Raw genomic sequence first — 27967 nt, 5'->3', positions numbered from 1 at the left:
TCTTTTTTTTTAAATGTTTTACTAGGTTTTGTTATTTTAATGGCTTGAATATAAGATTGCTTTTATAGACTAGTGACATCTGGCTCCAAGTGAAAACAGTGAATCATATGGGGGTTCCGTTTCTGTTCAGAGTGGCTGATGGACTCTGAAAGGGCAGAGTGTCAACTGAGATGGACGGTTCTTTTCAGCTCTCACACTTGGCTTTTTTGCAGGCTGGAAGAGAATCATCATCTGCTTCTGATGTCCGAGGTTTCTTCACCGTGGAAATAATTCCAAAAGCAGTTTTTCTAGTTTCTATAAATCAAACAGGGAAACCAAGGTGCTTAAAGTTAAGATATGATTTAAAGAGGTGGTATGACAAGCATCCCCATGTTCAGTTCAGTTCAGTCACTCAGTCGTGTCCGACTCTTTGCGACCCCATAAACTGCAGCACGCCAGGCCTCCCTGTCCATCACCAACTCCCGGAGTTTACCCAAATTCATGTCCGTCAAGTTGGTGATGTCATCCAGCTATCTCATCCTGTGTCGTCCCCTTCTCCTCTTGCCCCCAACCCCTCCCAGCATCAGAGTCTTTTCCAATGAGTCAACTCTTCGCATGAGGTGGCCAAAGTACTGGAGTTTCAGCTTTAGCATCATTCCTTCCAAAGAAATCCCCATGTCACTGTGACGTACAGCATGAGTAAATGATAAACCTGTATGAACTGCTGTGAGTGCTGATGCCATTTACTGCGATCGCCTTTACCTGCCCCTAGCTTATACAAATATCAGTATATTATTAACATCTAGTTCATTCCAAAGGGACTACCCTCAAGGGTAAAATTACAGGGCAAGTTATCTCCAATGGTCTGTCTCTAATGGCATCTCATGTAGCCAGAAACCAAGTTTCAGAGGTTGGGGCAGCACATGCATAAAGTGTGGTAGAGATGGATGAGCCAGGACAGCAGTACAACAGTCAGCTGTACTGATCCACGGTGGTGTGTGTGCTCACTTCATTTTATGGCACAGACCATTCATTATCTGTGTCCCTCACTAGGTCATGAGTGTCTGTCTGAAGAATCAATCATATTATATGGCCAACATACAGCAATGCCTGGTTATTTAACAAATGTTTAAGAAATACTTGTTGAGTGAATAAAGAATAATACACATGGTTATTGATCTCTTTTGTGTTGTTGACAATGGACAAAGAAGAATGGAAATTATTAGATGTTTAGGTCAGGCTGGCAGCAGAGTTCAACTTCAGTCTAGCTAACTTCTGCTAAAAGTGTACTAAGGGGCCAGGCACTGTGTTATCTACAGAGGATTCTGAGAAGCCTAAACAGTGCTTCTTTCTACCCATACTGACAGCACATCAGGGGCAAATATAATAGTATAGTAGGAATGGAGACCCCACAAGAAGTAACCCTGCCTGGAGGAATCAGGATGGTATCACAAAAGAAGTAACACTATCATAAAAGAAGGAAAAGAAAAAGGAAAGTTTTCCTTTGCAAAGATATGGAGAGAGAGATAAGAAAATAATACGTAGGAGACAAGATGACTGGTGTAAAGGAGGAGTGTGAAAAAACCAGGGGGAAACAAGGCTGGAGGGGTAGTTTGTGAAAGGTCACAGTGCCACGAAGAGATTTAAACTTAGTCCTTAGGAAATGGGGAAGGATGAGGGAGGAAGCAAGACCCTTTGGTGACAAAAGAGATAAAATCAAAGGGACTTGATAAACACAAATTTAATTAAGACTTATTTCATGTAATAGAAAGTAAAGTCATTTCTAAAAAGTTAAATATTACCTTCTCATTTATCAAGATTAATTTACCAAGTCTACTAAATTTCTGTCAGTTATTTAAAAGCATTTTAATTTATAACAGGGACAAAACTTCTTTCAAGGTCATTACAACACCAACATAATCAGAGAACCTCAAAACAAACAGAAATTGCCTTAAATTTGCATTTCACCAAGAAAAATGTTACAGATGTCTATTTTATCACTATGATTATGAGTAAAAGTCTAAAAATCAGCAGAATAAATATAAAAATTAAATTGTCAAAAGCAATTAACAAAAATGTTTGTAACAAAACAAAAAGGATTAGTTTCAAAATTATTTTAGTTCCATGTCAGAAATATTCTTTTTTTAATCACATGAACATTTACTTTTTAATCTAAGCCAACAAGATTATAAACCACTGAAAAACAAGATTTTTATATAGTTACTAAAGTAACTCTTTTAGACCCTAAACCTCTTTTCTCTGTCTTGACCTTAAAACTGCTATTCACTGGCTGCTAGAAGCCCACAGGACTCATCTAACTTTGATTCTTTATAGCAAGCCTTCCAATGTGGAGAAGGCTTCCAACTCTTCTGTTTTCTAGGTATCTACTCCTGCACTATTTTCAACAATTGCTCTCATGATAGGGTTTTCACACCCTCCAAGAATTAACCATCTTTTGGTAGTGCTTCTGTGCAGTGGTGCCCTTAAATGTGGCACTCAGGATGATGCAGGTGCCAGTTGGGTCTTCCCAGTACAGAGGATGACAGTGAGGCTTTGAATCCTCTTGCCTCAGAATAGAGTAATTCTTTTCATGTAAACTTAGGCTCTCACTGTTTCCACTGTTTCTCACATCTATTTGCCATGAAGTGATGAGACCAGATTCCATGATCTTAGTTTTTTGAATGTTAAGTTTAAGCCAGCTTTTTCACTCTCTTCTTTCACTTTCATCAGGAAACAATGGAAGCAGTCAGAGACTATTTTCTTGGGCTCCAAAATCACTGCAGATGGTGACTGCAGCCATGAAATTAAAAAGACGCTTGGAAGAAAAGCTATGACAAACCTAGACAGCATATTAAAAAGCAGAGACATTACTTTGCCAACAAAGGTCTGTCTAGTCAAAGCTACGGTTTTCCAGTAGTCATGTATGAATGTGAGAGTTGGACCATAAAGAGTGCTGAATACTGGAGAATTGATGCTTTTGAACTGTGGTGTTGGAGAGGACTCTTGAGAGTCCCTTGGACAGCAAGGAGATCAAACCAGTCAATCCTAAAGGAAATTAGTCCTCAATACTCATTGGAAGGACTGATGCTGAAGCTGAAGCTCTAATACTCTGGCCCCCTGATGCGAAGAACTGACTCTTTTGAAAAGATCCTGATGCCAGGAAAGATTGAAGGCAGGAGGAGAAGGGGATGACAGAGGATGAGATGGCTGGACGGCATCACTGACTCAATGACATGAGTCTGAGTGGACTCCGGGAGTTGGTGATGGACAGGGAGGCCTGGCGTGCTGCCGTCCATGGGGTCACAAAGAGTTGGACACGACTGAGTGACTGAACTGAACTGAACCTTAGGCTGAATTAATAATCCTAGTATCCCACCACACGACTGTCTCATTGATCCCAATGTCAACTAAAATCACGGGAACTACAATTTATCCTATAGATGTGCTATTAATTCTACAGGGACAGAGAGCATAAACTAGGACTGTCTGGGGCACAACTAGAATGACTGGGAATGCTATTAGAGTCCACGAGACTTCTTTTAGTTTAGCTTCCATAAAAGCCTAGCTTTAGATATAGCTTATGTTGAACAGCTGAGGTTCTTGAAGTCAAGAGTAGATTTTCATATTTTTCCCTATTAAATTTTTAAAATTAGTTCCCCTTCTTTGTCTTAGTCTGTTTTAGACCACTAATTGTTACCCAAAATCTTGATGATACTTAAACGTTCACTTAAGATAGACAAAAATAATGGCAGAACCACCAGTTTGAACTATTTCCTAATTTCAGAAAATCTTGATAAAAGTTCTAATTTGGTCATTCCCAGAGCTTATATGATGGGACTAGGTTATGTATATAATAAAAGAATCTCAAACTAAAAATGTTGAAAACAAAAGCAAAATCATCTAATTCATGGTAAGTCAATACAGCAACCAGTTCTGCCAAGCAGAAATCAGATCATTAAAATCCAGACATAGTATACAAGCCCTCAATAACTTAACTACTCTTTTAACCTAGTCTTAACTACTCTTAAATAACCTAGTCTTCATGTATCAACCAATTCTGAAGCTTAACACGCATGTGGATAGTATCAAGTAAACTGCTTTCTGACCATTACCACTACTACTAAAATTTACAAAGAGAATGCAGATAAAAACAGCAGATCAAAAGTACAAACTCTTTTCCTTTTAAAAAGCCTCTTTTTCATTTTCCAAAGTCCTGGAATGTCAAACACTTCTAGTTCAATTTTTATCATCTGATGAATAAGCAATTCAGTGCCTTCAAGTAGCAGAATTAGGGTAAGGAGGTAGATATATGTAAATGAAATGTGAGTAAAAAAAAAAACGTGGAGTCTATGCATACTTGAACATGGAAACAAAAAATGAGAAAAGAACCACAAGATGTAATAAATGTGCAAAGTTGTGATCCGAGTTTGCTAGCTAGATCTTTAAAAATGTATTCGGTGCTTTTGTGTTCCTCATCAATGGCTTAACATGTATTTTTCACTTTTCACTTCTCTCAATCAGTGATTTTCAGCAGGGAAAGCATGTCCCTCTGGAGAAGAAAGGGCAATTAGAGGCCTATCAAAATGTAGGCAGGGATACATATGTAGAGCTTGAAAGAATGCATTCAACACTCAAGGCAAAGTATATTCATTCCACACACTACAGAACATAAAAGCCTGAAGTGAAGGGCAAGAAAAGCACTGATGCACATGGCTAGTGGGTTCAGAAAAGATGATTTTAAAGGAACTCTGAGGGGCAGGATAATAAAAGTTGATATGGCTCAACTGTTTGACAGAAATGACTGGCTCTTAACATGACCACTCTGATTCTGTTGGAAAAACGTGCTCACCTCCATGCAGAAGCACTGCCCGGCAGTTGGTGGACACTGCGGCCTTCGCATCACTTTCAGACAGCCCAAACAGCAACCCTCTGGGGGTCGTTAAAGATTTCAGCCCAGAGTCAGCCGAGGACACCAGACCAACAGAAACATAACCAACAATGCCAGCTGCCCTGGCACTGAAAGAGACACTTTAATTTTACAGTTCTTAGCCTAAATGGAAAAAGCATTTGAGAAAAGGCTCATTTAACTCTAAACTTTTACTCTTCCCCCCTTTTCTACTTTACCCTTCATCCAGAAAACAAAAGGATAAAGCACTTTAAGCCTGATGTAATTTGTTTTTGAAATTCTTAGTTGATAGACTTATAGTTTTAAAACTCTTGTTAAAGTTTAATATACTAAATTCCAAATTTCCTAAAAGAAAATTGCAATGACTTCTTATTCAGAAAAGGATACAAGTTTGCCACATCGTATGGGCCTCTTATTTCTAAAGGCTAAAATAAAATGAACAAAAAATAGATATGAGAGAAGTTATTCATAACATTTCAATGACTTCATCTGCAGTAAATAGGATGCTTAAGTATCTAAAAATAAGGAAGTCAACTGCATAAATTTAAGTCGTTATAATTTTGATGGGTTTCTTACATTTTTGAAAATATAAAAGATCCTTGAAAAGCATTTTACAACAATATGAAGGAAAGACTATTTATATAAACAAAATTTGAAGCCCCAAAAGAATGGGGATAAATAGGGATAAAATTGCTCTTCAGCAATTACAATGAGCAAATGAAGTTAAAAATGAAAACACAACCTTTTATTACATTACTATTTTAATTTCTACCCTAGAAACCTTTTAGTTTTAAAACTTGAAAAGTGAAAACAAAGTACTTAATGCCAGACTTACCCTTTCTGCAGCACTAGATATAATTACATTCTACAAAACAGAAAGTAATCAACATTAATCTTAGATAAATGTGGGAAAAAACTGAAGAGTCTTACAATACAAATAACCAGCAATCAAATTTTTAACATAAACACCAACTTCTTCTTAAGATAAGGTACATAATTAAAGTGATGGATGAAAGACCTCATGTCAAACTAAAAGCAGCCTAAAATAAGAAACAGAACAGGCCTTCCCAACAGATCTTAGGAAAGATGAATCAGTTTAAAAAACTAGTTGAAAAGGGCATGTAACCTTAATTCAACTCAATGATGACAAATAATTGCTCTCCAGACTATTCTTTCACAGGAGGTAAATGGCCAATTCTTTACTGAAAGATAAAGACTTTCAACACATCTTTCCCACTTCATGTTATTTTTCCCTAGAGTATTTTTCTTTCTCTTAAAACCTGCAGAGCCTGTTGAAATGGTAGAATTTGTTCTTGGGCCTTGAGAACTTTTTGCTCTAAGGATCAGCTGGATAACCCCAGTATATTAATAATAAACAATCAGATTTGAAAACCATCCTAAAATTATGGAACCATACCTTTCCTTTGCAGACCTGCATCAAATTGAGGGCATTGGAAATTGTGTACCTTCTCATCGTGGAGTCTTTGATAGCAGGGCTATAGAGAAGTTCAAAGCCCACTCCTCGGTCAATTGCCTTCATAGGAAACAAAGAAAAGAAAACTGTTAAGGCTAACACACACTGTCTTCTTTTATTTTCACTGAACTTCCCTCTCACCTCCTTCCTCACCCTGTCCCTCCTCGCCTAACTCCTGCATGTCCAGGTATAGCTTTGAAAAAAGGCATATTTGTGCCCGGATGGCACCATCCATGGGAGAAAAAAAGATCTTTGGCTCTATTTGATCAACAGAGTTTATCTGAGCTGTGGGGAAGCTGACTTTATATAAACAGCCGAGGAGAGCAACATCCCAGTGGTGTGGCAGAAGGGCTACTACTCCATGAACTATCAAAAGGAAATCGGAGACGTGTTCCCTACATGCAGGGTAGACTGTTTGCAAATGTAGTGAACCAACTAAGTTGATCCAAGAATGAAGAACTCAAAAACATCCTAAGAACAGGAGCAGAAGGCATCTAGGGTAAGGGATTTAGTGTGCACATGCTGAAGGAAGACACACAAACAGCCAAGAAGTGCTATGTACCAGGCTCTGTGCTGAGAGAGTCTTCTGTATTTACTCAACACCCACAATGCCCAGAAAGCACTACGGCAGAGACAGCTAACTGTCCCGCTCTGATCTCCCCATTTTCTTTACCAATGGAATCAGTATCTTAAGCGGAGCTCATGAATGCCCAGCAAAAACAAGGAAAGCAGCCTGCATCCCTGACAATATTGCCCAGCTTGCAAGCTTGGCCTTCTACATGAGAAAAAGAAACTTTCTTGTTTAAGGTGTTCTTAATAGGGTGGAATCCACAGGTATCCACAGGTAACACCTTATTTAAAAATTTTAGATAGATGAAATACAGACTCATTACCTGAGCTCCTGCTTATAAGATGATTTTAATGCGAACTGCCTTAAGCTCATCAACCGACTGTTCAGCCTGGAAGAGGTGGCAATGGGACTAAATCCACCCCTACACTATTCTGCTTCCCTGAAGAGTGATTTGCATCTTCATCCATTTACAAGAGGGGGGTTTCAAGCCAGCTGTGCAAGGGTATGGTGAGCAAAAGCTTACATGGTTCTTCTCTTCTAAAAACTTCCAGTTTAGTGGGGGAGACCATCAAATAATTACACAAAAATTAAAAACTTCCACTGTGCTAAGTGGAGAAGCAATGGCACCCCACTCCAGTACTCTTGCCTGGAAAATCCCATGGACGGAGAAGCCTGGTAGGCTGCGGTCCATGGGGTCGCTAAGAGTTGGACACGACTGAGCGACTTCACTTTCACTTTTCACTTTCATGCCTTGAAGAAGGAAATGGCAACCCACTCTAGCGTTCTTGCCTGGAGAACCCCAGGGACGGGGAGCCTGGTGGGCTGCCGTCTCTGGGGTCGCACAGAGTCGGACACGACTGAAGTGACTTAGCAGCAGCAGCACTGTGCTAAGTAAAGTCAAGGAGAAGTCTAGGTGTAGGTGAGGAAGGACTTAAATCAGTTAAACAGCAGAAGAGTGAAGCACTTGCGCAAGGCAGGCTGCAGGTAGGGGTATATGAAGAGGCTCCAGGGCTGGAGGGAGCGGTGGAGCGTGTGGAGAAGGTCAAAGGCTGGGGAGGAGAGAATGAGGAGAGACCTGTGGTGGGAGTGGAGGCTAGAAGAGGATGGGAAGGGCCAGCAATGCCGGTCTTTAGAACAGAGACAGAATTAATCTTGGTAGCCACACAGAGCATCTACGGATTTTCTCATGGAGGTGATAATTGGAGTCACAATGGCTGCAGTGGTCTTTTGAAGGAACAAAGTAAGTAAAGCAGGCAAAGACCAGGAGGTAGATGGGCTGGGACCTGTCCAGCTAGGACGGCTGGAGGTCTATTCCTGAGTGTAAAAAGTAATGCAAAACACCTGTCTTCTGAATACAGACTTCTTTTCTCATCCCCTAATCTCCCCTTTCCTCTTCATGCCGCCTCGAGGTGCCCAGATTTTACTTTAGCTCCCCTTTATACCTGATCCTAGTTTAATTAGCACTTACACCCTGTCTTCCATACTGCAACCTCCCCCTCTCTTTTTCAACAGATTCTTCCTGCCCCCAATTCTTTGTCTTGTGTTGATTCTATCTGGGAATGATGTCTGTTATGATATTCTTTGTGGCACAAAGATATACCCCATTCTCCCTGTCTAGCTTGGACATTTGGAAGCTGGCATCATGATACTTCTCAGTAACACAGAGCTGTTCTTTTATATAAAAAGCATTTAATATATTAATATTCTGAGGGAATAAATAGTAGCTTATGGAAAAGAGGTCATATGATAATGCTCTTCACTATGGATTATCCATCATAAAAGAAACCAAGGTTAACTTGGCAAATTGAAATTCACAGATAAACCAAATCATGTCTTTCAACCATATTCTCAACTATCCCCCTGGCTGTTTCTCTAACCAAAACTACTAATTAGCCAAAGAGGCTTACTTACATGTACTTCTTTTCCTCATCCCTCTAGCTGCTGAACTAAAGCACAGGTCAGTAAGATGCAGAAGAGGAGAAGTAAAAGATGCAGGTGACACACACAACTAGGGGACCAGGTCCCAAGTATTCTTGCTACTCCCCACCTCGCGCCCCCTTGGGGACCACAGCAAAAGAAAAACTTCTTCTTTGGGCATAGAGAGGGTTAAATGGACATAATTATCCACTTAATTATTTTTTAAGAAAAAAGTTCTGATTCTGATCTTAGTACATTAATCAAATTCACTTTTAAAATGGAAAGAAAACTCGGAAACTGAAGATAATGTGCTACTGAAGGCTGTGAACACTTCTTTCATAACACTTTATTCAAAAATTTTAGATAGATGAAATACAGACTCATTACCTGTGCTCCTGCTTCCAAGCCCATTTTAATGTAAATTGCCTTAAGCTCATCAACTGATTGTTCATAACAGCCTTTTCATAAAGAATGCCAGTGCCTGCTTGATTAGCTTTTGTTTGCATCTCTGACCAAAGGTTCTGGAATAAGCAGATATTTCTTTACTAATGAGAAATAAGTCATAACAATGCTACAAACCAAGAGCAGGTGTGTGACGTGTGAAAAGAGATAGTGGCAGTAAAATCCCAAGAACTAAAGCAAAGCTTAAGAGAAAGAAGAGAGAAAGAAAATAGGGGGTGGATTACTGGGACGATATACAGATTCCCTGTTTATTTCATGAAAATTAGTTCTTTACTAAGTTGCAAAGGAGGACACTCTTGGTGTATCGTTCTTGAGACAGGTAACTCGTTCATACGATTCACATATCAAGTAACACAAGAAAGCAACAAAAAGTCTTAATTGTATCTCTGCCCCTGTTTGCCCCACCCCCGTCTCCCACAATCACACTTATTAATTTCTTATGTCTTTTCCCCGAGTTTCTTCATACGAATATAAGCAAATATAAACAACATCTGTTTTCCTGTTTTTTACCCCAAAGATAGCATACTACATTGTGGTTCTGATTGAAGGGTTTTCCATGTCAGCTCCTAACTTCAGCACTGCTTTAGAGCAGTGCTCCATTGCAGAGGTATGGCATGCTTAACCAAGCCTCTCATAGTTTTGAGTTGTTCCAGTATATCTGTAGAATAAATGCTAAGGTGGGATTGCTGGGTATTACAGGTTGAATTGTGTCTCTTATGAAGGTTATGTTGAGGTCCTAATACTCAGTATTTAGGATGTAACCTTATTTGGAAACAGGGTCACTACAGATGTAAATTAAAATGAAGTTTTACTGGAATAGGGCAGACTCCTATTCCAGTATGACTGGTGTCCTTACAAAATGATGACCACGTGAAGACACAGAGACACGCCGTAAAGACAGGCAGAAATCAGAGCTATGCAGCTGCAGGCCAACGACCACCAAAGACTGCCAGCAAATCACAGAAAGCTAGGAAGAGACAAAGCAGGATCCCTCTACTGGTCTCAGAGGGAGCATAACCCCATAATGTCTTGATTTCAGACTTCCAGTCTCCAGAACTGTGAGTTGATGTATTTCTGTTAGTTTAAGCCACCCCATTTGTGGTACTTTGTTATGATAACCCCAAGCAACTAATACACTAGGTCAGAGGGTAAAGCATGCATAATTTTGATAGCTGTTGCCAAATTATCCCCTCCCTCATATGGACTGCTCCACTTACACAGTTAAAATCAAAGTATGAGAACCCTTGCTTTCCCACAGCCTTACAACCATGTATCATCAAACTTCTGGGTTTGTGCCAATCAGATAGGTGATTTTTGATGTGACTTTCTCTTAGCATGATGAATTTAAGCATATTTTCATATGTTAACAGCCTATTTGTATTTCCTTTCCTGTGAAATGTCCTTTTCATATTCTTAATCCATTTTTTTGGATTGAACATCTCTCTTTTTTAAGGTGATCAACTTCTGCATGCATGCTTAGTAGCTCGGTCATGTCTGACTCTTTGTGACCCCATGGACTGTTGTCCGTCAGGCTCCTCTGTTCATGGGGATTTTCCAGGCAAGAATACTGGAGTGGGTTGCCATGCCCTTCTCCAGGGGATCTTTCCAACCCAGGGATCAAACCCAGGTCTCCCGCATTGAAGGTGGATTTTTTTACCGTCTGAGCCACCAGGGAAGCCCTATCAACTTCTAGGAGCTCTTTATATATTAAAGAGACTAGCCATTTGTCTATGACATAAGTGAAACTATTTCCACCAGTCTGTCATTAGTCTTTCCACTCTGTTTCTGATGGGTGGTGGTTTTTTTTTTTTGCCACACAGACATTTTTTGATACTGCCAAGTTTGCTGGCACTGCTCCAAGCACTAAATCCATAAAGTACTTAACACATTTAGGTTCACAGTATGTGTGATGAAAAATAAAGTTTATAGAGCAGTCACACCCAACTCAAGGATATATGGAAAGATTCCTGGAACAACCTCATTGCTTCAGATACTATTTACTGGATTTCTTTCAGTGGGGACTAATTGGACCAAGAAGACAAATGCATTAGAGTTCGAGAAAATGCTGAAGGGAAAACTTCACAAAGAGAGCATGAAAATAGCTCAAAAAACTTTTAGTTGTTGTTGAATGGCAAAACACTGTTTAAAAAAAAATCAAAATGAAGGTGAAGATAGGTGTTGCTTAAAGAAAATTCTTCTCAAAACCTGAATTCATAAAGATATTTTAAAATAAGAAATTACTCTGTGCTTAACAAAGAGCTCTGCTGTAATTTTAAATAACATTTCCCAAGAGGAAAATGACAGCAGATTTAGAATCAAAGCTTGAGTACAAATCCCAAGTTAACCTTTCAGAGAGATGTGTACCTGTTGCGAGATGCAAGCTACCTGAGTCTCAATTACATCACCTGCATAATGGAGAGAATTAACATCTACCCCACCTTAAAGCTGTGGGCTGAGAGCAAGTGTGAGAGGGCTTAAACCTTAAAATGCTATTAGAGGTCATTTGGTTATCCAAGAAAAGGAGCTGAATTCAGCTTTCTTGAAACCCAACTATAACAAGATAAAATGCTTCTATTACAAGTTACATAGACTTCAGAGGAGGTTTGTAGGAGATTCTAGAGGGAATTAACATAACTGAAATTATGGTGCCCTAAGCATGTGGTGAAGATACCAAGAGGGATGAAAGCTGCTAAAAATTATATATAAGGAATGCTTTGGTATGTCTTAGCTCCTGGGCCCTGCTTCATAATTGCAACCTTCTTTTACTTCTTTTTTTAAAGCTGTATTGAGGGATGACTGAAAAATATCATGTATATATTTAAAGTATATAATGTGGTCATTTGATATACATATACTCTACATCAGGGGTCCCCAGGCCATGGACCAGCAGCAGTCATGGCCTCTTAGGAACCCGGTCACACAGCAGGAGGTGAGCGGCGGGCGAAAGTGAAAACATCTATCTCTTTCCCCAAGCCCCGAGTCCATGGAAAAACTGTCTTCCAAGAAAACAGTTATTGGTGCCAAAAAGGCTGGGGACCATTGCTTTACAATGTAGAATGATTACCAAGATCAAGATAATTAACATAACCATCACCTGATGTAGTTAGCATTTTTTTCTCCTGTGGTGAGACTGCTTAGGATCTTCTCTCAGCTACTTTTAAGTTACAATACTGGACTATTACCTATGGTCGCCCATGCTGTATATTAGAGCCTCGGAACTAGTTCTTTTTCTAAGTGAAAATCTGTACCCTTTGGCCTAAAATCCCAACTTTCTGAGCTGATAATTCTCACATGCCTTATGGCCAGGAGGTCAAGACTAATGAATTAAGTATCTTACTGCTCATTTTTTTTTTTTCACCACTCCATCCAAACTAAGATCTGTACCCAATACTGTGATCCTTATAAACCAAGCCAACAACTTATCATGGTCAAAGACAAATTCATTCCAAGGGCCAAAAGAGCATGCAAGGACCAAGACTTCAGACTAAACTGTTCCCCACATTCACTACATCTTCTATATTTTCATGGGGAATGTATTTCCATACTTTAAGGATACAGTTCCAAATCCATAATAGGTATAATTATCAGGTATAAATAATATACACACATCTATACAACAACTCTTTATTTACCCTGTACAACAAACTCGATAACTTTTATTGTATCAATATGCTTTTAAATTTAGTTAATTTAACTTTTAATTCCAGTTTCTCTTAAATGAAAAAGAGGTGAATGAAATTAACAGGGACTCTTCTGCTTCCTGACCAATTCACACCGCAGCCTATTTATACACTAGACAAAGACTAAAAATAAGGCTGCACAGCCTTCCCTCCACTCCATCATCTAGTTTTTATTAAACAACATATGTAAAATGTTCACACCAGATTTTAAAAAAAGCAGACACTGTGTTAAATACTGCATATCCGTCGCACTTGTCAAATTTTTACTTTTCAGAATTCTTACATTAAAAAATGTGGGAATGTGGCCAAAAATATCCATCAAAAAATAGTACCTTCCTGACCTTACAGATGGAACTGGAAGGTGGGCTGTCCTGGGGCGTCTCCTCCTCATGCCCCAGTGCCCGACTCCTCTCACTGTGGAGGCTGCCTGCTGAGCCCTGACAACAGCTAAGGGTTAATGGCTTGCAGGATTTGCTTGTGTTCCCTAAGTTGCACCTTGACAATATGAAATTAGATGTATACTCGTTCAACTGAAAATTTTAGGGAGGACTCATTAAAGAGAAGGTATTGGGGTAATTAAGAAAAGACCATGACACGCTTGGTGCTTCCTAGAAGCTTATAATCTGGGTTGAACAGTAGGGCAGGTTCATAAGAAACCAACAGACATCCCCAAAACTGCCACTGGGTAGCTTAGCATTGCTGTGGGATGAGAAGAATTAAGTGCCGTGAACTGCTGTCCATTCCATGGACTTGGCCTTAGCATCACATGTCACTGTCTCCTCCCAACCAAGAACACAGTATTGTACGTGGGTTTACTCAGGCAAAGTCATCTAAAAAATGGCCTTCCTTATTCATCAGGGTAAAGAGAAAAGTAAAGAAGTTGAAAGTTTAAGAGCAACTTATGGCAAGTGCCATTTACATGTAAACTGGAATGGCAAACTGGAGCTGGTAAAAAGCCTTGGCAAACTTCTGGAGACAAAGCCTGCTCTGCAGGGGAGCACCAACACGTGAGGCCGGTAAGACTGTCACCACCTCAGGTACTCTGTTAGTCTGAGCTTTCAACATGGTAGCTGGGGCACATTGGAGATCTCACCCAATGGAAATCAACCCGGTCTGTCCCAACCCTGGGTCTGAAGAGCTGTACAGCTTCTCCTTGCCTTCATTTGACCATGTTTGACAAGTGAGCTGTTAAAACAACATAGATTTCCAATTCTAAAATGTGATGATTTAGGGCCTTTTTTTAAAAGTGTTTACTCATTTATCTATAAGTACTGGCAAGAACGTGGGGAAACAATGATTTGAGCGTGTTGTTATACATATGTTCAGTAGTATTCTCATTATTAATCAGCAAAGAGCTGTTTAATAGTTTTTCCTTTAAATATATAACTCTAAAATTTTGAATACTTTTCAAAATATTACTCCTGAATGCTTTATAGTAGCATACATTCAGGGGTAGAACATAAGCCATCTTAAACTTTTTCCACACCAGATTCAATTTTTCCATACCATACAGATCAATTTTCTCCTCTTTACCGTCTCTGCCTACTCTCAGCATCAAGCCAACTCCTTAGCAGCAGAGAGGGAAACAAAAGATTCTCCAGAGACAAATGAATAGGGGAGTTACCTATCCTGAAAAAAACCCATACATTTTTAATTTTCCAATTCTGACAGGGTTGGCTATGTAATCTAGACTGTTAAACCTTTTTTTTCTCCTTCAACAGCACTTTTTGAGAATGGGAACCAGCTTCAGAAGACTGTTCTAAAATAGCATCCTGACTCTTCCCGGATCCGGTTGCCAATGCAAATAGTTGACAGGTGTGCCAACCTTATAGCTCCCGATGTGAAGCAATCTCACTTTCATGATAGAAGAAGACTTATAAAAAGGTGTGACAGATGGAAGATAACGAGTAGAAGAAAATGAGAAATTATGTAGAAAGGTAACGAGAAAGGTTCTATAGCAGAGGAAGGAGTACAACGCGGGTCACCTTCTTTGGTTATTGCAAAAGCAACGCTGGGTCTTTGTGTGAGCCAGCACGCCTCGGTGCAGGTTTTAACTGGGCACAGACTATGCCTGCTGTGCTTTCCATCCCCTGCCCTCTCCTGTCCCTGCCACCCCCACTCCCCTTTCCAGTTTGCTGCTGCCATGAGAACCCTAGTTTTTCCCTCCTCCTTTCTTGGCTTCTCTGTCTCCTTAATATGCAACATGCAGACTGTAAGTGTCCATTATTATTAGCTATCCGCTTAGAAAATTTCCTGAGGCCTTTCAAACACACCTTGGTAATTTACTAGTTATTTTTTATATTAAGCTTTCTTTCAGCCTTTAGTCAGCTTGCACAATAAAATCCTTTAAGTTGTCTATTTATTACCAGCCTTTGATTTTTCCCCTCTAAAAACAGCGGTTTCCTCTGCCCCTTTCCCAGCATGTGAACGCACATCTAGAGATTCACATAGAGAACAAAGTGTGACACTTACCACATTAATAGGGGGTCTTTTGAAGTAAAATGGTAGCTTCTCTGTCACAGTTATGCAGACTAAATCCACATCTAAATGTGTACAAGCAACCTGTCAAGAAGAAAACACACGTAAAACCAAAAGCAAAACTGGCACATGTTAAGAATGCGGTAGGGTCAAACATGCTATAAAGAAATGCAAATAGATATGGCTCACTCAATAGACACTGTAGGGTTCTGTGTTCAAATGCATCCGTCCTGTTGCAAAACCAATGGTTAGCCATTTGCATTTGGTTTGAATGGTTTAGCTGCAATCCAGCTGAAGTAGGGTGGTATGTCTACAGAACATCTCAACAGACATGGTCCAGAGACCCTCTAATCCACGGTCAGCTACACAAGGAGAGGTTGCTAAGAGAGGCTCAATTTCTGGAAGGTTACTTCAGATTGTTCCAGAAAAAGGAAACGGTTTTGACATCCAAAAAAAAAAAGCAAAGCTAAAAGGAACGTATGCACGGTCCACTTTCTCCAGAAATTATTTATTTTTGTGCCAGCAATTGTCCCACGTCTATGGGTCCGATCAGTTTACTGAGTGGTCAAAGAAACACGTGGCACTACCAACAGCATTTCGTTCAAATGCTGATAGAAACAAAGCATCTCCACAAATGGTCAAAGGAGAACTGTTGTAAATCAAATGATTCTGAATGCATTTTTTTTAAACTGTTAATTTCTCTCCTTTCTTCTCATTTTTGCTATTACTTGTTGACACTGCATTTACTTCCAAAAGAGATCTGAAACTGCTTATAAAAAAATACATGCAAGACAAAATAAATGGATAAGGAAACGAGGATAAAAGGAAGAACAGGGACGGAAAATAAAGCTGAGGAGTGGTTACTAGCTTAAAAGTGCAGGCTAGAAGCTGCACATCCGGCTCTCATTTTGCCATTATTTGATTTGCAGAGATAAAAAGAATTGGCTCTTCCCTACCATGACAAAAAATAAGCCTCACTATCAATGCCGGTATAGTCAGGCTTGACGAACAAACTCAAGCTGCCAGGGCGGCTGTGCTGGCAATCTAACATCAGTGGCGATGACCAGGAGGCGTGGGTCGAGGGGGGTGACAGTGCCCTGCAGGGCAGGCTCGACCTTCAGCAGCGACAGGACTGTCACATCTTATACTTTTCCTTCAGAATCCCCGCTCCCCTCATTGCTACCCCCACCTCAGGGTTCCAGGAAGCAGGGAGTGATCGGAGGCTGCCTGGCTTTAAGACCGTCACAGTAACTTAGTAAGCCTGGGAAGTAATGCTGCTCTGGCAGACACTCGGCTCATAAAGGACCTGTCCCATCCCAACTGCTACAGCTGTCTAACTCATAAAAGTCATTGAAAATTTGCTAAGAATGGATGAGAAAAGCTCTGAATAGCAGGTAAAACTAAAACAAATTCAGCTTCTGTTTGCCATTTTTACACTATCAGACTGGCAAAGATCATAAAGTTTAGTAATATACAGGTGACACAAGAACAAACAGGGACTCACAGGGTTTTCAGAATCAGTCTCGAAAAGCATCTCGGCAACAGGTATCAAGATTTTACATGCACACATCAGCAAGTTTCACCTATAGGAAGGTATCCTATAGAGACCAGAAGTACCTATAGGAATGTATCCTATAGAGACCGGAAGTGTGTTCTGTAGCTTTATACCCTACAAATGCTTCAGGATATTAGTGAAAGAACATCTGCTGCATTACCAATCACAAAAGGTTAGACACGAGTAAACATTCCTCAATTTTACTTAAACAAACAGGGTCTTACACAATAGAACACGCTGACTCCTTCTATGCAGGGAGGCACCTCTCAAATGGATATTATGGAACCACTGGCAGGTGAACAAAGCAAGGCATCAGGAAGGAAGGCAGGAAAGAGGGAGAGGGGAATGAAGAAGGACTGGGTGAAAATACTTCTGAAAAGGAACCCAAGAACTTCTGACTGTGGTTGCCTCTAAAGAAAAGGGACAAGGCGTTTTAAGTAGGAGGATGGTGTACTTTTCAGTGTACACCTCTTTGCACTCTTTGAATTTATTATTGCAAGTACAAATTATTTTTCATTTCAAAAAGCTGATTCATTTCTTAAAAGCCTGTAAAACATTCTTCCCCAGCGTAAAGCTAAATTAGGTTACTTGATTATGTATTGCTCTTTTTTCCCCAGGATTAATTTAAAAAAAATCCCCTGTGTTGGTTTAAATACATGCACTATAATAAATTTTCAGTTACAAAGGACAGCTCTACTTGGCACCTTAGACTTAAAATGTCTCAAACCGAATTCTTTTGTTATTTAGCTATTAATCCAAATGTTCAACTGATACACTTAGGTAACTATAAAATAAGAGCTAATGTTTAATGTTCACATTATAATGAAATACTTTCTAAATCATTAAAAATGATTACATTATGTCCAAATACTTGTGATTAAGAATTTGATTATAGTGGTTTTGGCAGGTTGTATATGAATTCATATCAACTGTTCCTAATCTTCCTCTGGGCAAAGACTCCTATGAGGATTTAAGGAAGGTATTCCCCAAATGGTACATACACACATACACTTATCTTTGATTTTATGGAACAAGGAGAATAAGAGGGAGAAGGTTCAGTCTCCCCCAAATCCTTCATGGATGTCAGACTGGTACATCCTGGTGTTTTATGCAAGGAAGAGCCAGGCTTGCCAGTGAAAAGAGATGCCCATAAATGGATCCTCCCAACATTTAAACCCATGTTTTAAAAAAAAAAATCCTCCCCTGAAGAATTTGCTTAAAATGGAGATTACCAGGCCCTACTCCCGGCAATCAGTTCAGTAAGCAGGGTCTAATCACCTGCATTTTAAGAAATTTTCATGGCAAATCTGACACCAGTGCAGCCAGACCACACCTTAAAAGGAGCCTGGAAAGATCCGCCCTTTGAGTAGCCTCAGGTATTAGTACAATAAGGCTCTGCAAAGGGTAAGGGATGGATTTGGGGAGCAGGAAGAAAAGAGAACTTCAATTTTCACTTATTTTTAATTCCTTCTCTCAAAATATTTTGTTCAGTGTGTGTATATTATTTCATAAAGCACACTGATATAATGGAGCATGCAAATAATTTAAAAGAAAATAAATATACACATCAAATAATTTAAAAGAAAATAAACATACACATATTGGGGATGTAGGACCAGTATTTTTTCAAATTGATATAGTACACACTCAAAGTAGATTGGAGGCCGCTGCCTAAACAGGCTGAATTCTCCTCACCCTGTCCAGTCCTAAATGGGAATAATAATGGGAAAGAATATGAAGAAAAATATGTGTAATTGAATCATTATGCTTCACAGCAGAAATTAACACAACAATCAACTATACTTCAATAAAATTAAAAAAAAAAATCCTAAATGGGAATAACTAACTCAGAAGCTCCTGAAACTTCTATGTAACTTTCTCTGCCACATTCTACAGCCACCCCCATCCCAAGAAGCCCTGGCCAATGGACTCAGCTTATAACCTTTCATCTTTGCCTAATCCCCTGGGGTAACTATGGAGAAAAAGGGTTTATCTATGAGATATCTTTCAGATACTCTGAGTGGAAACTAGTATGTTAATTCCCAAGGAAACAACGCTATTTAAGGTGGTTAGATTTCATACTACTAATTGTTAACATGTGTTTACGAATACTTTTATGATTCATTTTTAAGACCTTAGTTTTAGAATATCCTATCTACAGAGACACTTGCCTACCTTCTAAATAATCAGCTTACCAAACAAAATCACTTAATAGAACATAACCTGTTAAGCAACAAATTGCTTGCATTTGACCCAATTTCAAGCTTTACGATTAAAAGAAAAATCTCTTTTTAAATGGATTTTCTACAGAAAACAAGGAGTGCCAACTTCAACTGAACCTTAAAGAATGGGTAAGATATGGAAAAATGTTCTGATTTTAAAAACTTTTTTCTACAGTCAATCCCAAACACTCTGCCAATTATTTATAGCTTTTATCCATCTTCCAGAATATTTCTGACTCTTCCACCCACTATCATGAATTATGTGTTCATAATTCTGACCTAAAATTTGAGAATAATCTGAGGAAAACACTAAGATAAATTCACTGTGTCAAATTATAATGCATTCTAACACCATAGTCCTAGTTCTATGACACGCTACCTGAGGTTTAGAGCAAATCATTTAGCCTGAGCTTCAATTTTCTCTTCTACAAATGGGGATAATAATAAGCATTCATCCCAATTACCCCCTGGGCTGTTTCCTCTAATCACGTAAATGGCTATGGAAACGTACGATGTATGCTCTTCAAAATCAAAACACAAGAGTATAATAAAAAATTAGGTATACTACCAACTTTTAGTCTACATTATAACCGAGTTATTAATATTTAATAAAAAACTAAGTTGCTGCTTAACAAATCTGGACATATTCATGTTTCTCTTAAGGGTTTCCATACTGAATCAGAATTCCATGTGGAACTTAAAAAAAACAGATACCCAAGCTCAACCCCAAAACCTACCTAATCAGAATCTCCCATGGTGGAGATCTGAGCCTGCCTGATTTTAAAAGGTTCCACAGGGGTCTCTGATGTCTAAGATCCACTCGATCCTACTTTCCTTTTCTCTGAAATGAAATTCTAGAGAATTACTATAACTGAGCATTTCAGAAAAGGAGTCACCAAAAAAGAGGAATTCATTGCTAACTTGTGCTGTTTCCCTGCATTAATATATACAATGAAAATTGTGAGTGTACCTCAAAAACTAAACTTATCACACAGAAGTCTCCTTAGTCAACAGCTCCATCTACTGGAATAAACTTAGGGAAAATCTTCTTATAATTTTAGAACAGACTACTTAAAAATCGATTATGCTGTAAAATTAAAACATCAAAGACCAGCTCCATAACATCCCTTTGGCGGATACACTTTTTGGTAGATGGCTATTTTCTTGAACCGAGACAAAGTCAACATTCCGAAATTTCTAAAAGCAGCTATATCTCACTTTACACAGTAAAACATATTCCTGAAAAACTATTATTACAGTTGATTTCTTTTTTCCTGTGATCACAAACAACTCCCAGTGTGTTCCGTCTCAAGCTGGCAAAATGAGCATATACGTTAAACAACTTTGCCTCCTAAAAAGTCACAGAAATGGCCATTTGAAAAGGACAAAAGAAATTCATAAAGGTTCTCTAAAACAAAAAGGAACACCAGCAGACAGCTGGTTCTGAAGGATATCTAGAAGACCATGATCATGCTAGCATACGGACCACACCTCTGAGCACACAAAGGAGAAGCGAAGCAGAGAAGGACCTTTTATGCCACAGTAGAATCTCGTGCCTTTCTTCTGTAACAGGCAGCAGCAAACAGCAAGGACAGAAACCGAAGTGGTAAAGAATCCACTTGCTAATGCCGGAGACACAGGTTTGATCCCTGACATGGGAAGATCCCACGTGCCAGGGGACAACTACACCTGAGAGCCACACTGCTGAAGCTTACTTGCCCTAGAGCTCCACAACAGGAGAAGCCACCTAGAAGAGAAGCCCATGCAATACAAGGAAAAGCAGCCCCCCGCCCACAGTTAGAGAAAAGTCTGCACAGCAAAGAAGACCCAGCACAGCCATAGTATAAAAATAAACAAAAATTTTTTTTTTTTTTTTAAAGAGGAAAACTTGATGGACTCTCTTAGTATCAGCCCATCAAATATATAGCAGAACGAACAAAACAAAATATGCCACCCAAATACACTCTTGGGCAGTTCCAGGACTCCATGTATGAGCGAAAAATCCTCAGTGTTTCCAGATGAGATGAAACAGGTCATCTACAAAGGTACAACTTCAGACTTCTTATGTAAAATAATGAATACTATTTTCTTTTACTGTTACTTACATGAAAAAGTTTTTCTGTCTTTGGAAAAACTGCAACAATATCATACAGCCGGACTCTTGATGAAGTTGCTCTCTAGTAAAATGAAAAGAATGTTACTGTACAGGAACAACACAACAACAAATGCATATGGGATTCTGACTACTGTCCTGCCTGCACTTATATTTCAATCTTGTAATACTTATAATCTGCCACTGACATTTTTGCGTTGCTTTGTATGTTGACAGCAAAGACTTTCTCAGCACATAAGACTCTAGTTATCAACACCCATCTCACCAATCATCTCTCCTTCCTTCCCACATTGTCATGCTGTACCTGTATATCAAACATTTTGTTTGAGACACAAAAATCAAATTAGACAGCTCCCGCTCTTATAAGCTAGCGGAGGAGCTTGCCAGAAATTTACTGAGCACCTGCTATGTGTAGGGCACTAGGGATACAAAATCATTTAAGGCATATGTCTGCTTTCAGTGGAGCATATCATTTTTTGGTGAGACGAGAAATACACATGACTAAGTATGACGTGATTAGGTTCACCATGAGAATACTGTTAAATACAAATTAAACTGCTAGATGTGTAAGAAAATAACCAAGAGCCCTCCGACAGAAGGAGAGAGATTTATCAGTTAAAGATTATTTATAAAAGAAAGTCTCAAACTGATACTGTATGTGTATGCGTGTGAAAAGGCTGAAAAAATACATATTCAAGTATACAATCACTGAATGATGAGATAATATGTGCTATTTCTTCTTTCCCTTTGGCACCTTTTAAATTTTTTACCTCTTATTCTGTAAAAAGAAAAAGCAAGATAAAAATTAAGGGAGGAAACAGAACGGCTGAAGAGATGCAGCAGGTACTGGGCTTGAGCAGCTAATAGAACCCACTGGGCAGATGCATGCCAAGACAGGGCAGGTTCCAGGTCTCAGAAAAGGTCAGGTTCCAGTACTCTTTTCCTCTGCTTGGCACTCCCACTTGGGACAGGGACTGAAAGGGGCCACCAGGATGTTCATGGTAACGAGAAAAATCAAAGTCTGTGACCATCAAAAGTCACCTCTATGTCTTAGAGAACTGGAATGCAGCCTGCAGCTATAAAAAACCCCCAAATTTGGTTTTTCATAATTTCTTTAGCAATGCTAATTGTTAGAAAGGAGGCCAGCCCTTCCTTGATTACTCCTTTTCTATGAGGGAGGAGGCCATTCCAGCTAATGATGAAACAGCTAATGTTCTCAGAGATCTCACTTTCTCTCTCCCTCACTGATTCTTCACATCAGCACCAGCTATTTGCAAGTCTCCATTTAACAAACAAAATCCAGACAGCAGGTTCTCACCAGCATCCCAAGCCTTCTGTTCCTCCATGTGTGAAATTGGTTAAGCAAAGTTAGCAGCAGACACTGGCTGTATTTTCTCATAGCCCAATCATTCCCATGGAAATGGCTTTTCGTAAGGCAACCAATGACCACCATGTCATTAGGGAACTTGCCTGTCCAAGACATGTTTTAGCCCCTCTCCTGCTTGACTGAGTACTCAGGCACGCTGATGTTGCTCACCCTTCTCATGTTCCTCATTGTGCACCTACTCCTCAGATGGCCTGTCTCAGTCTCCCATCCTAGCTCACCACCCTCTACTCCATCACTGAATATAGATGTTCCTTAGGGTTCTGTCCGACCTTCTCCTCCCACATTACACTTTGACCAGGGAGTCTCATCCCTTCTCATGAGTACAATTATTCTCTACAAGGTGACCACTTCCAAATGAGTATCTTGAATTGTGGTTCCTCTTCTGAGGGCCACGCCCTTTTTTTCCAACTACTCATTTGACAAGCTCCACTTGAACTCTTGTGGCTTCTCTGGTGGCTCAGTTGGTAAAGAGTCTGCCTGCAATGCAGGAGACCTGGGTTTGATCCCTGGATTGGAAAGATCCCCTGGAAAAGGAAACAGCAATCTACTCCAGTATTCTTGCATGGAGAATTCCATGGACAGAGGAACCTGGTGGGCTACAGTCCATGGGGTTACAAAGAGTTGGACATGATTGTGACCGTCTTTTCACTGGAACTCTTACAATAACTTACCGTGTCTCGAACATGATGATCCGACACTTATTTCTCTTTGTATGTTTCATCTCAGGAAATGGTACCATTTACCTATCTGGCTGCTCAGGCCAAAGAAGGGAGTCACCACCTTCGATCCAATCAACATCAAATCCTGTCAATCCTCCCCTTCCCCATGCATCAAATCCCTTCATCCCCTTTGATCCATTCTCTATAATGCAAATCTCATAACTGTACTCCCTTAGTTAAAACCTTCAAAGGCTTCTTCTAATTGCTCACCCAGACCTACCCAGACCTACCTTTCTAACATCATCCTAGGTTAGACAGCTCATCAGGCTCAACACCACTGGCATTTCATTTCCCACTATGCACCATGATTTTCTGGGATTCAGAACCTTGCATAATTTATCCTGTCTGGGGGAATATCCTCTCCCTATCTGGCACCAATAACATTCACTGATTTGTATGGCCACAGTTTGAACATCAGCTTCCTCAGCTTGGTCTCCTGTTACACACTCCCAGAACATTCCTTATTTACTATCTCCCACTTTTTAAACATTCTTCCCATTTTCCAAAGGATTATGTCTGTATTACTCATAGCAACATCACCAGTACTCTATGTCTGGGTCGTGTAAGTTCAATGAATACCAGTCGCTGGAAGACTCTTTAAATCTTTAAAAGCTTTAATCCTTATACATGTGTCATGAATAGAAGAGACTCTATTATACCATGAGAACTCTGAGCTAAGGAGAGCAGTCAAGTGTCATACACTGGGGGTTGGGGAAGATGTAAGAATGAGGTGAGTTGAAAAGCAAGTGTTCAACATTAATCAATACAACTTACAAGACCAAGAGAGAAGAAAAATAACTTACCAACACATTACAGTGAGACGGATCCGAAACGATAATTGTTAGTCTAGTTAAAATTTTAATTGGTTTTGATTTTCCCTGTAATAAAAAAAGAACAAAATACAGGTGACTGATTTTCCTCCTTACCAGTGGAAAGTACTCATTAAAAGGTACTAACAATAAAGAATAGTGAAGATCAGTAAAACCTAGCCCTAATTCTCAAGGAATTTATAATAGAGGTACACTTTGTTTTATTGTGTTTTGCTTTGTTCTGCTTCACTGATATTGCTTTTTTTTTTTACAAACTTAAGATCGGTGGCAGCCTTATACCGAGCAAGTCTATTATGATGTGTCATTTTCCAACAGCATTTGCTCACTCGCGTCTCTGTGTCACATTTCCATTTTTCTCCCAATATTTCACATTTTTTCATTATTATCATATTTGTTATGGGGATCTGTGATTACTGATTTTGCCTAAGTCCTAATCACTAGATTGCCAGGGAATTCCCTGATCTCTGATGATACTATTGTAATTGTTTGCAGTGTCAAAGACCACACACATGTCAGACATCGAACTTAATCAATTGTTGAAATAACAACAAAGGATTGAGAATATTACATAAACCTTTAGTTAATAAAGCAGTGGCAGGGTATGAGAGGACTCACTCCAATTTTGAAAGATTTACTGTGGGTAAAATACTATCAAACAGCATTGCATGCTATAGAGAAACTGTACTGAAAGGTTTCATGCAGCAAATTCATCGTTGTCTTATTTTAAGAAATTGCCACAACCACCCCGGCCTTTAGCAACCACCTCCCTGATCAGTCAGCAGCCTTCAGCATCAATGTAAGACCCTCCCCTGGCAAAAAGATTATTACTTACTGAAGACTCAGACAATGGTGAGCACATTTTTAGGCAGTAAAATACTTTAAAATTAAGATAAACATTGTGTTTTTTTAAGATATAATGCTGCTGCACACTTAACAATGTAAGCATAAACTTAACATGAATCAGGAAACCAAAACATTCGTGACTTGCTTTAATGCGGTAGTCTGGAACCAGACCCACAGCATCTCTGAGGTATACCTGTATAGCTAGAGAAAAAGAGATGTACATAATGTTTCATGGAAAAACTAAGTCTTCATGGAAAGGTAAGACTGGTAGACAAAGGAAGGGGCAGTGCAGGTTAGAGAACCATATGTATGACTGGGAATGTCTGAACTGGATGAGTACATATTATGTTTCTTAAACAAAGCACTTACCTGTACAATTGGCAAAGTTGTAAAAAGTTCAGAAACAGCTACCGGTTTTTCAATTTCCTATGACAAATAAAGAATAAGTTTTCAGAAAGCTAATTTCTAGCATGCAGAAACCCTAAATAAGCTGTGTGTAGGTGCATGCGTGTGTTTTTTAATGAAGAAAGTTGAAGCCGAGTAGGACAGGAGAACATCAATGGAAAGGGAGGATGAACAACAATTTTTTAGAATGAAACAATCTGTAAGGAACAGTTGTTGGCCTAAGGAGAGATACACATATTTACTAGTATGTTTGGAAGGGAAATCAATCAGTAATGAGTCCATGACAGTAAAATAAAAAAGATTAACTATTGTGATTACAGTTTAAACAACAACAATGCACTTTTAAAGTTACTTAACATCAAACCAACTTTAAGAATCTTTACACCATACCCCAGCACTTCACAAACAAGTTACCATTTGTACAGATATGTATCAGCTCAACTGTTAACATATAAAATAATGCACAAAGAGTGCTCATCTGTAGCTTCCACATTACCAATACACACAAAATAATTATAAATGCTGGTTATTATTGTCAGAAATCTATTTTACCTGTTTCTTTTCCTTAAATTCAACAACATGATTGATGGCAACAACTGAATAGCCCACTGAAAAGAAAAATTGAACATTCTTGTCAAATACAACAACCTCTTTTACACATAAGCTCATATCAATTCATGTCAAGACTACAAGGTAGAAGAATGGTTATGAGTATGGACTCTGGAGTCAGATTTGCCTGTTCTCAAACCTAAACATTTCCACTTAAAAGTTACTTAACCTTAAGTTTCAGGTTCTTCATCTGCCAAATGGTGATAATATCAGGATTCATCTCATACAACTGTCATGAGAATTAAATGAGGTAACACATGCTGGATGTTTTAGAACAGTGCGTGGCATACACACAGGGCTTTGTTTGACTTTGGTGATGTATTATCAGCATGACAACAAAGACCCTTATCTTTGCCTATCTTCTTTCAACCATTATTCTTTTTCGTGTCCCTATGTTCATTTTCATCTCATCAAATTTATACTTTTTTCACTATCAACTTCATTCTTACTTTGTTGTCACTCTTTTCTTTTGCTTTTTACCCTTTCTACTTCTTCAGAGACCCTGTTTGCTAAGGAGGAACAGGATAACCACTAATTCACACCAATGTCCACGTTCTCCTTTGAGCTACCCACCAAGAGACGGAGAACTCTCTGAAGCCAGGGCCTGGCTTTATCAGCCTCAACACAGCACTGCTCCGGACATGTGGACTTCAAAAATATGTTTAAATCATGACTCCAATCTTTAAGCTATTTAAACACCAACGGTGACGACAGGATATTAATATTAAAAGATAACGCATATTAAGGCCAAAATAGTGGTCTCCCCCCTCATCAGTTTGTCCAAGGTCCTTTTCTTCCTCTCTCAAATATTTACTGAGCATCCATTACTTAACAGACCCTGAAGAAACCTTTTCTTTTGAAACCCTTCTATCCCCATTTAGCAGTTGTGATTCACTTCAATAATTTAGATGAGGTCTTACCTCTCACGGCTTTTGTTTCCCCTGGATTCAAACAGGAGTAACATTCTAGCCATTCTGCTCTCCTCCCACCTTTCTAGTAAGTCCTCCGCCCCCACTTACTCTCCGTGTAAATAACATTCCAACACTCTGAACCACATGCCCCCCTCCCCATTGTCAGGGCCCCACAGTACTTCTGCATCAGTTTCCAGCATTTGACATGCCAACACTGGGAACCACAGGTCCCCCTCCCCATTGTCAGGGCCCCCACAGTACTTCTGCATCAGTTTCCCGCATTTGACATGCCAACACTGGGAACCACAGGTCCCCCTCCTCATTGTCAGGGCCCCACAGTACTTGTGCATCAGTTTCCCGCATTTGACAGCATCAGGACAATGTCAAGAGACGCAGGAAGGGGCGATATAAAAAGCACTCGTGTAGGTGTACACTTGGGAGCCCTGTTTTCTTCTATCCATCAGCTGTGAGGCCCATGCAGATCCCCCGCCATGTCAGGGCCTCAGTTTCCTCAATTCGCAAGACAGAAGAAGTTGGACTGGGTAACATCTCCCCAGTGCTTTCGAGTTTCCCGCGGGTCAGAGCAACACCGCAGGGGCATCCGTTTCCAAGGACACGCCGGAGGCCCCAGGACACCAGAACTAGGCCCGCCGGGTCTCTCCAGAGCATGGCCTAGGGACAGCGAGACAGCGCAGGCACGGCGGCCCGCGAAGCCCGGGAGACTCACGGTGAGCAGCGTTCTCCACGAGCCCACGCAGCGCCTTCAGGTCGGAACCCGCCCGCAGATCCAAATCGGCAAACACCGCCATGCTGAAGTCACGTGAGCCCTGGCGCCGGCGCAGCCTCTGGGCCCCGCCTCCTCGGGCATGCCGGGAACTGCAGTTCACCGGCTCGGCCAGCCCCGCC

The 27967-nt window shown here is 39.9% G+C and overlaps 1 protein-coding gene across 2 annotated transcripts; it reads right to left on the bottom strand.

Annotated features, from left to right (window-relative positions):
* Positions 1-26: 26 nt before the first annotated feature.
* RPP30 (ribonuclease P/MRP subunit p30) lies at positions 27-27949 on the bottom strand. Of its 2 annotated transcripts, XM_055560989.1 has the most exons (11): positions 27789-27949; positions 26094-26149; positions 25506-25562; positions 24267-24341; positions 21350-21421; positions 15462-15551; positions 6303-6419; positions 5721-5750; positions 5273-5310; positions 4829-4908; positions 27-294 (listed from the first exon to the last, which is right to left on the bottom strand). In XM_055560989.1, exons 1-11 carry the CDS (start codon positions 27868-27870, stop codon positions 185-187), a joined length of 807 nt encoding a protein of 268 aa, XP_055416964.1. In that variant the 5' UTR covers positions 27871-27949; the 3' UTR covers positions 27-184. The 2 variants fall into 2 exon arrangements, with proteins under 2 accessions (XP_055416964.1, XP_055416965.1); XM_055560990.1 differs by lacking the exons at positions 27-294; positions 5273-5310 and having other exon boundaries at positions 4892-5029.
* Between the last annotated feature and the right edge of the window lie 18 nt (positions 27950-27967).

The sequence above is a fragment of the Bubalus kerabau genome, chromosome 22, assembly GCF_029407905.1.
Source record: "Bubalus kerabau isolate K-KA32 ecotype Philippines breed swamp buffalo chromosome 22, PCC_UOA_SB_1v2, whole genome shotgun sequence".
NCBI classification, from domain to species: Eukaryota; Metazoa; Chordata; class Mammalia; order Artiodactyla; family Bovidae; genus Bubalus; species Bubalus kerabau.
Note: the sequence above shows the minus strand (reverse complement) of the source record. Positions and strands in the feature narration are given on the sequence as shown.

What these genes read in the sequence shown, in the direction of transcription:
- RPP30 (XM_055560989.1), bottom strand. Translation starts at nt 27,870, where the DNA reads ATGGCGGTGTTTGCCGATTTGGATCTGCGGGCGGGTTCCGACCTGAAG. An exon ending in AATTTAAGGAAAAGAAACAG is followed by an intron (nt 25,563 to 26,093) that starts GTAAAATAGATT and finishes TATTTGTCATAG; the next exon opens with GAAATTGAAAAACCGGTAGC. An exon ending in TGCAGGTCTGCAAAGGAAAG is followed by an intron (nt 5,751 to 6,302) that starts GTATGGTTCCAT and finishes TCTGTTTTGTAG; the next exon opens with AATGTAATTATATCTAGTGC.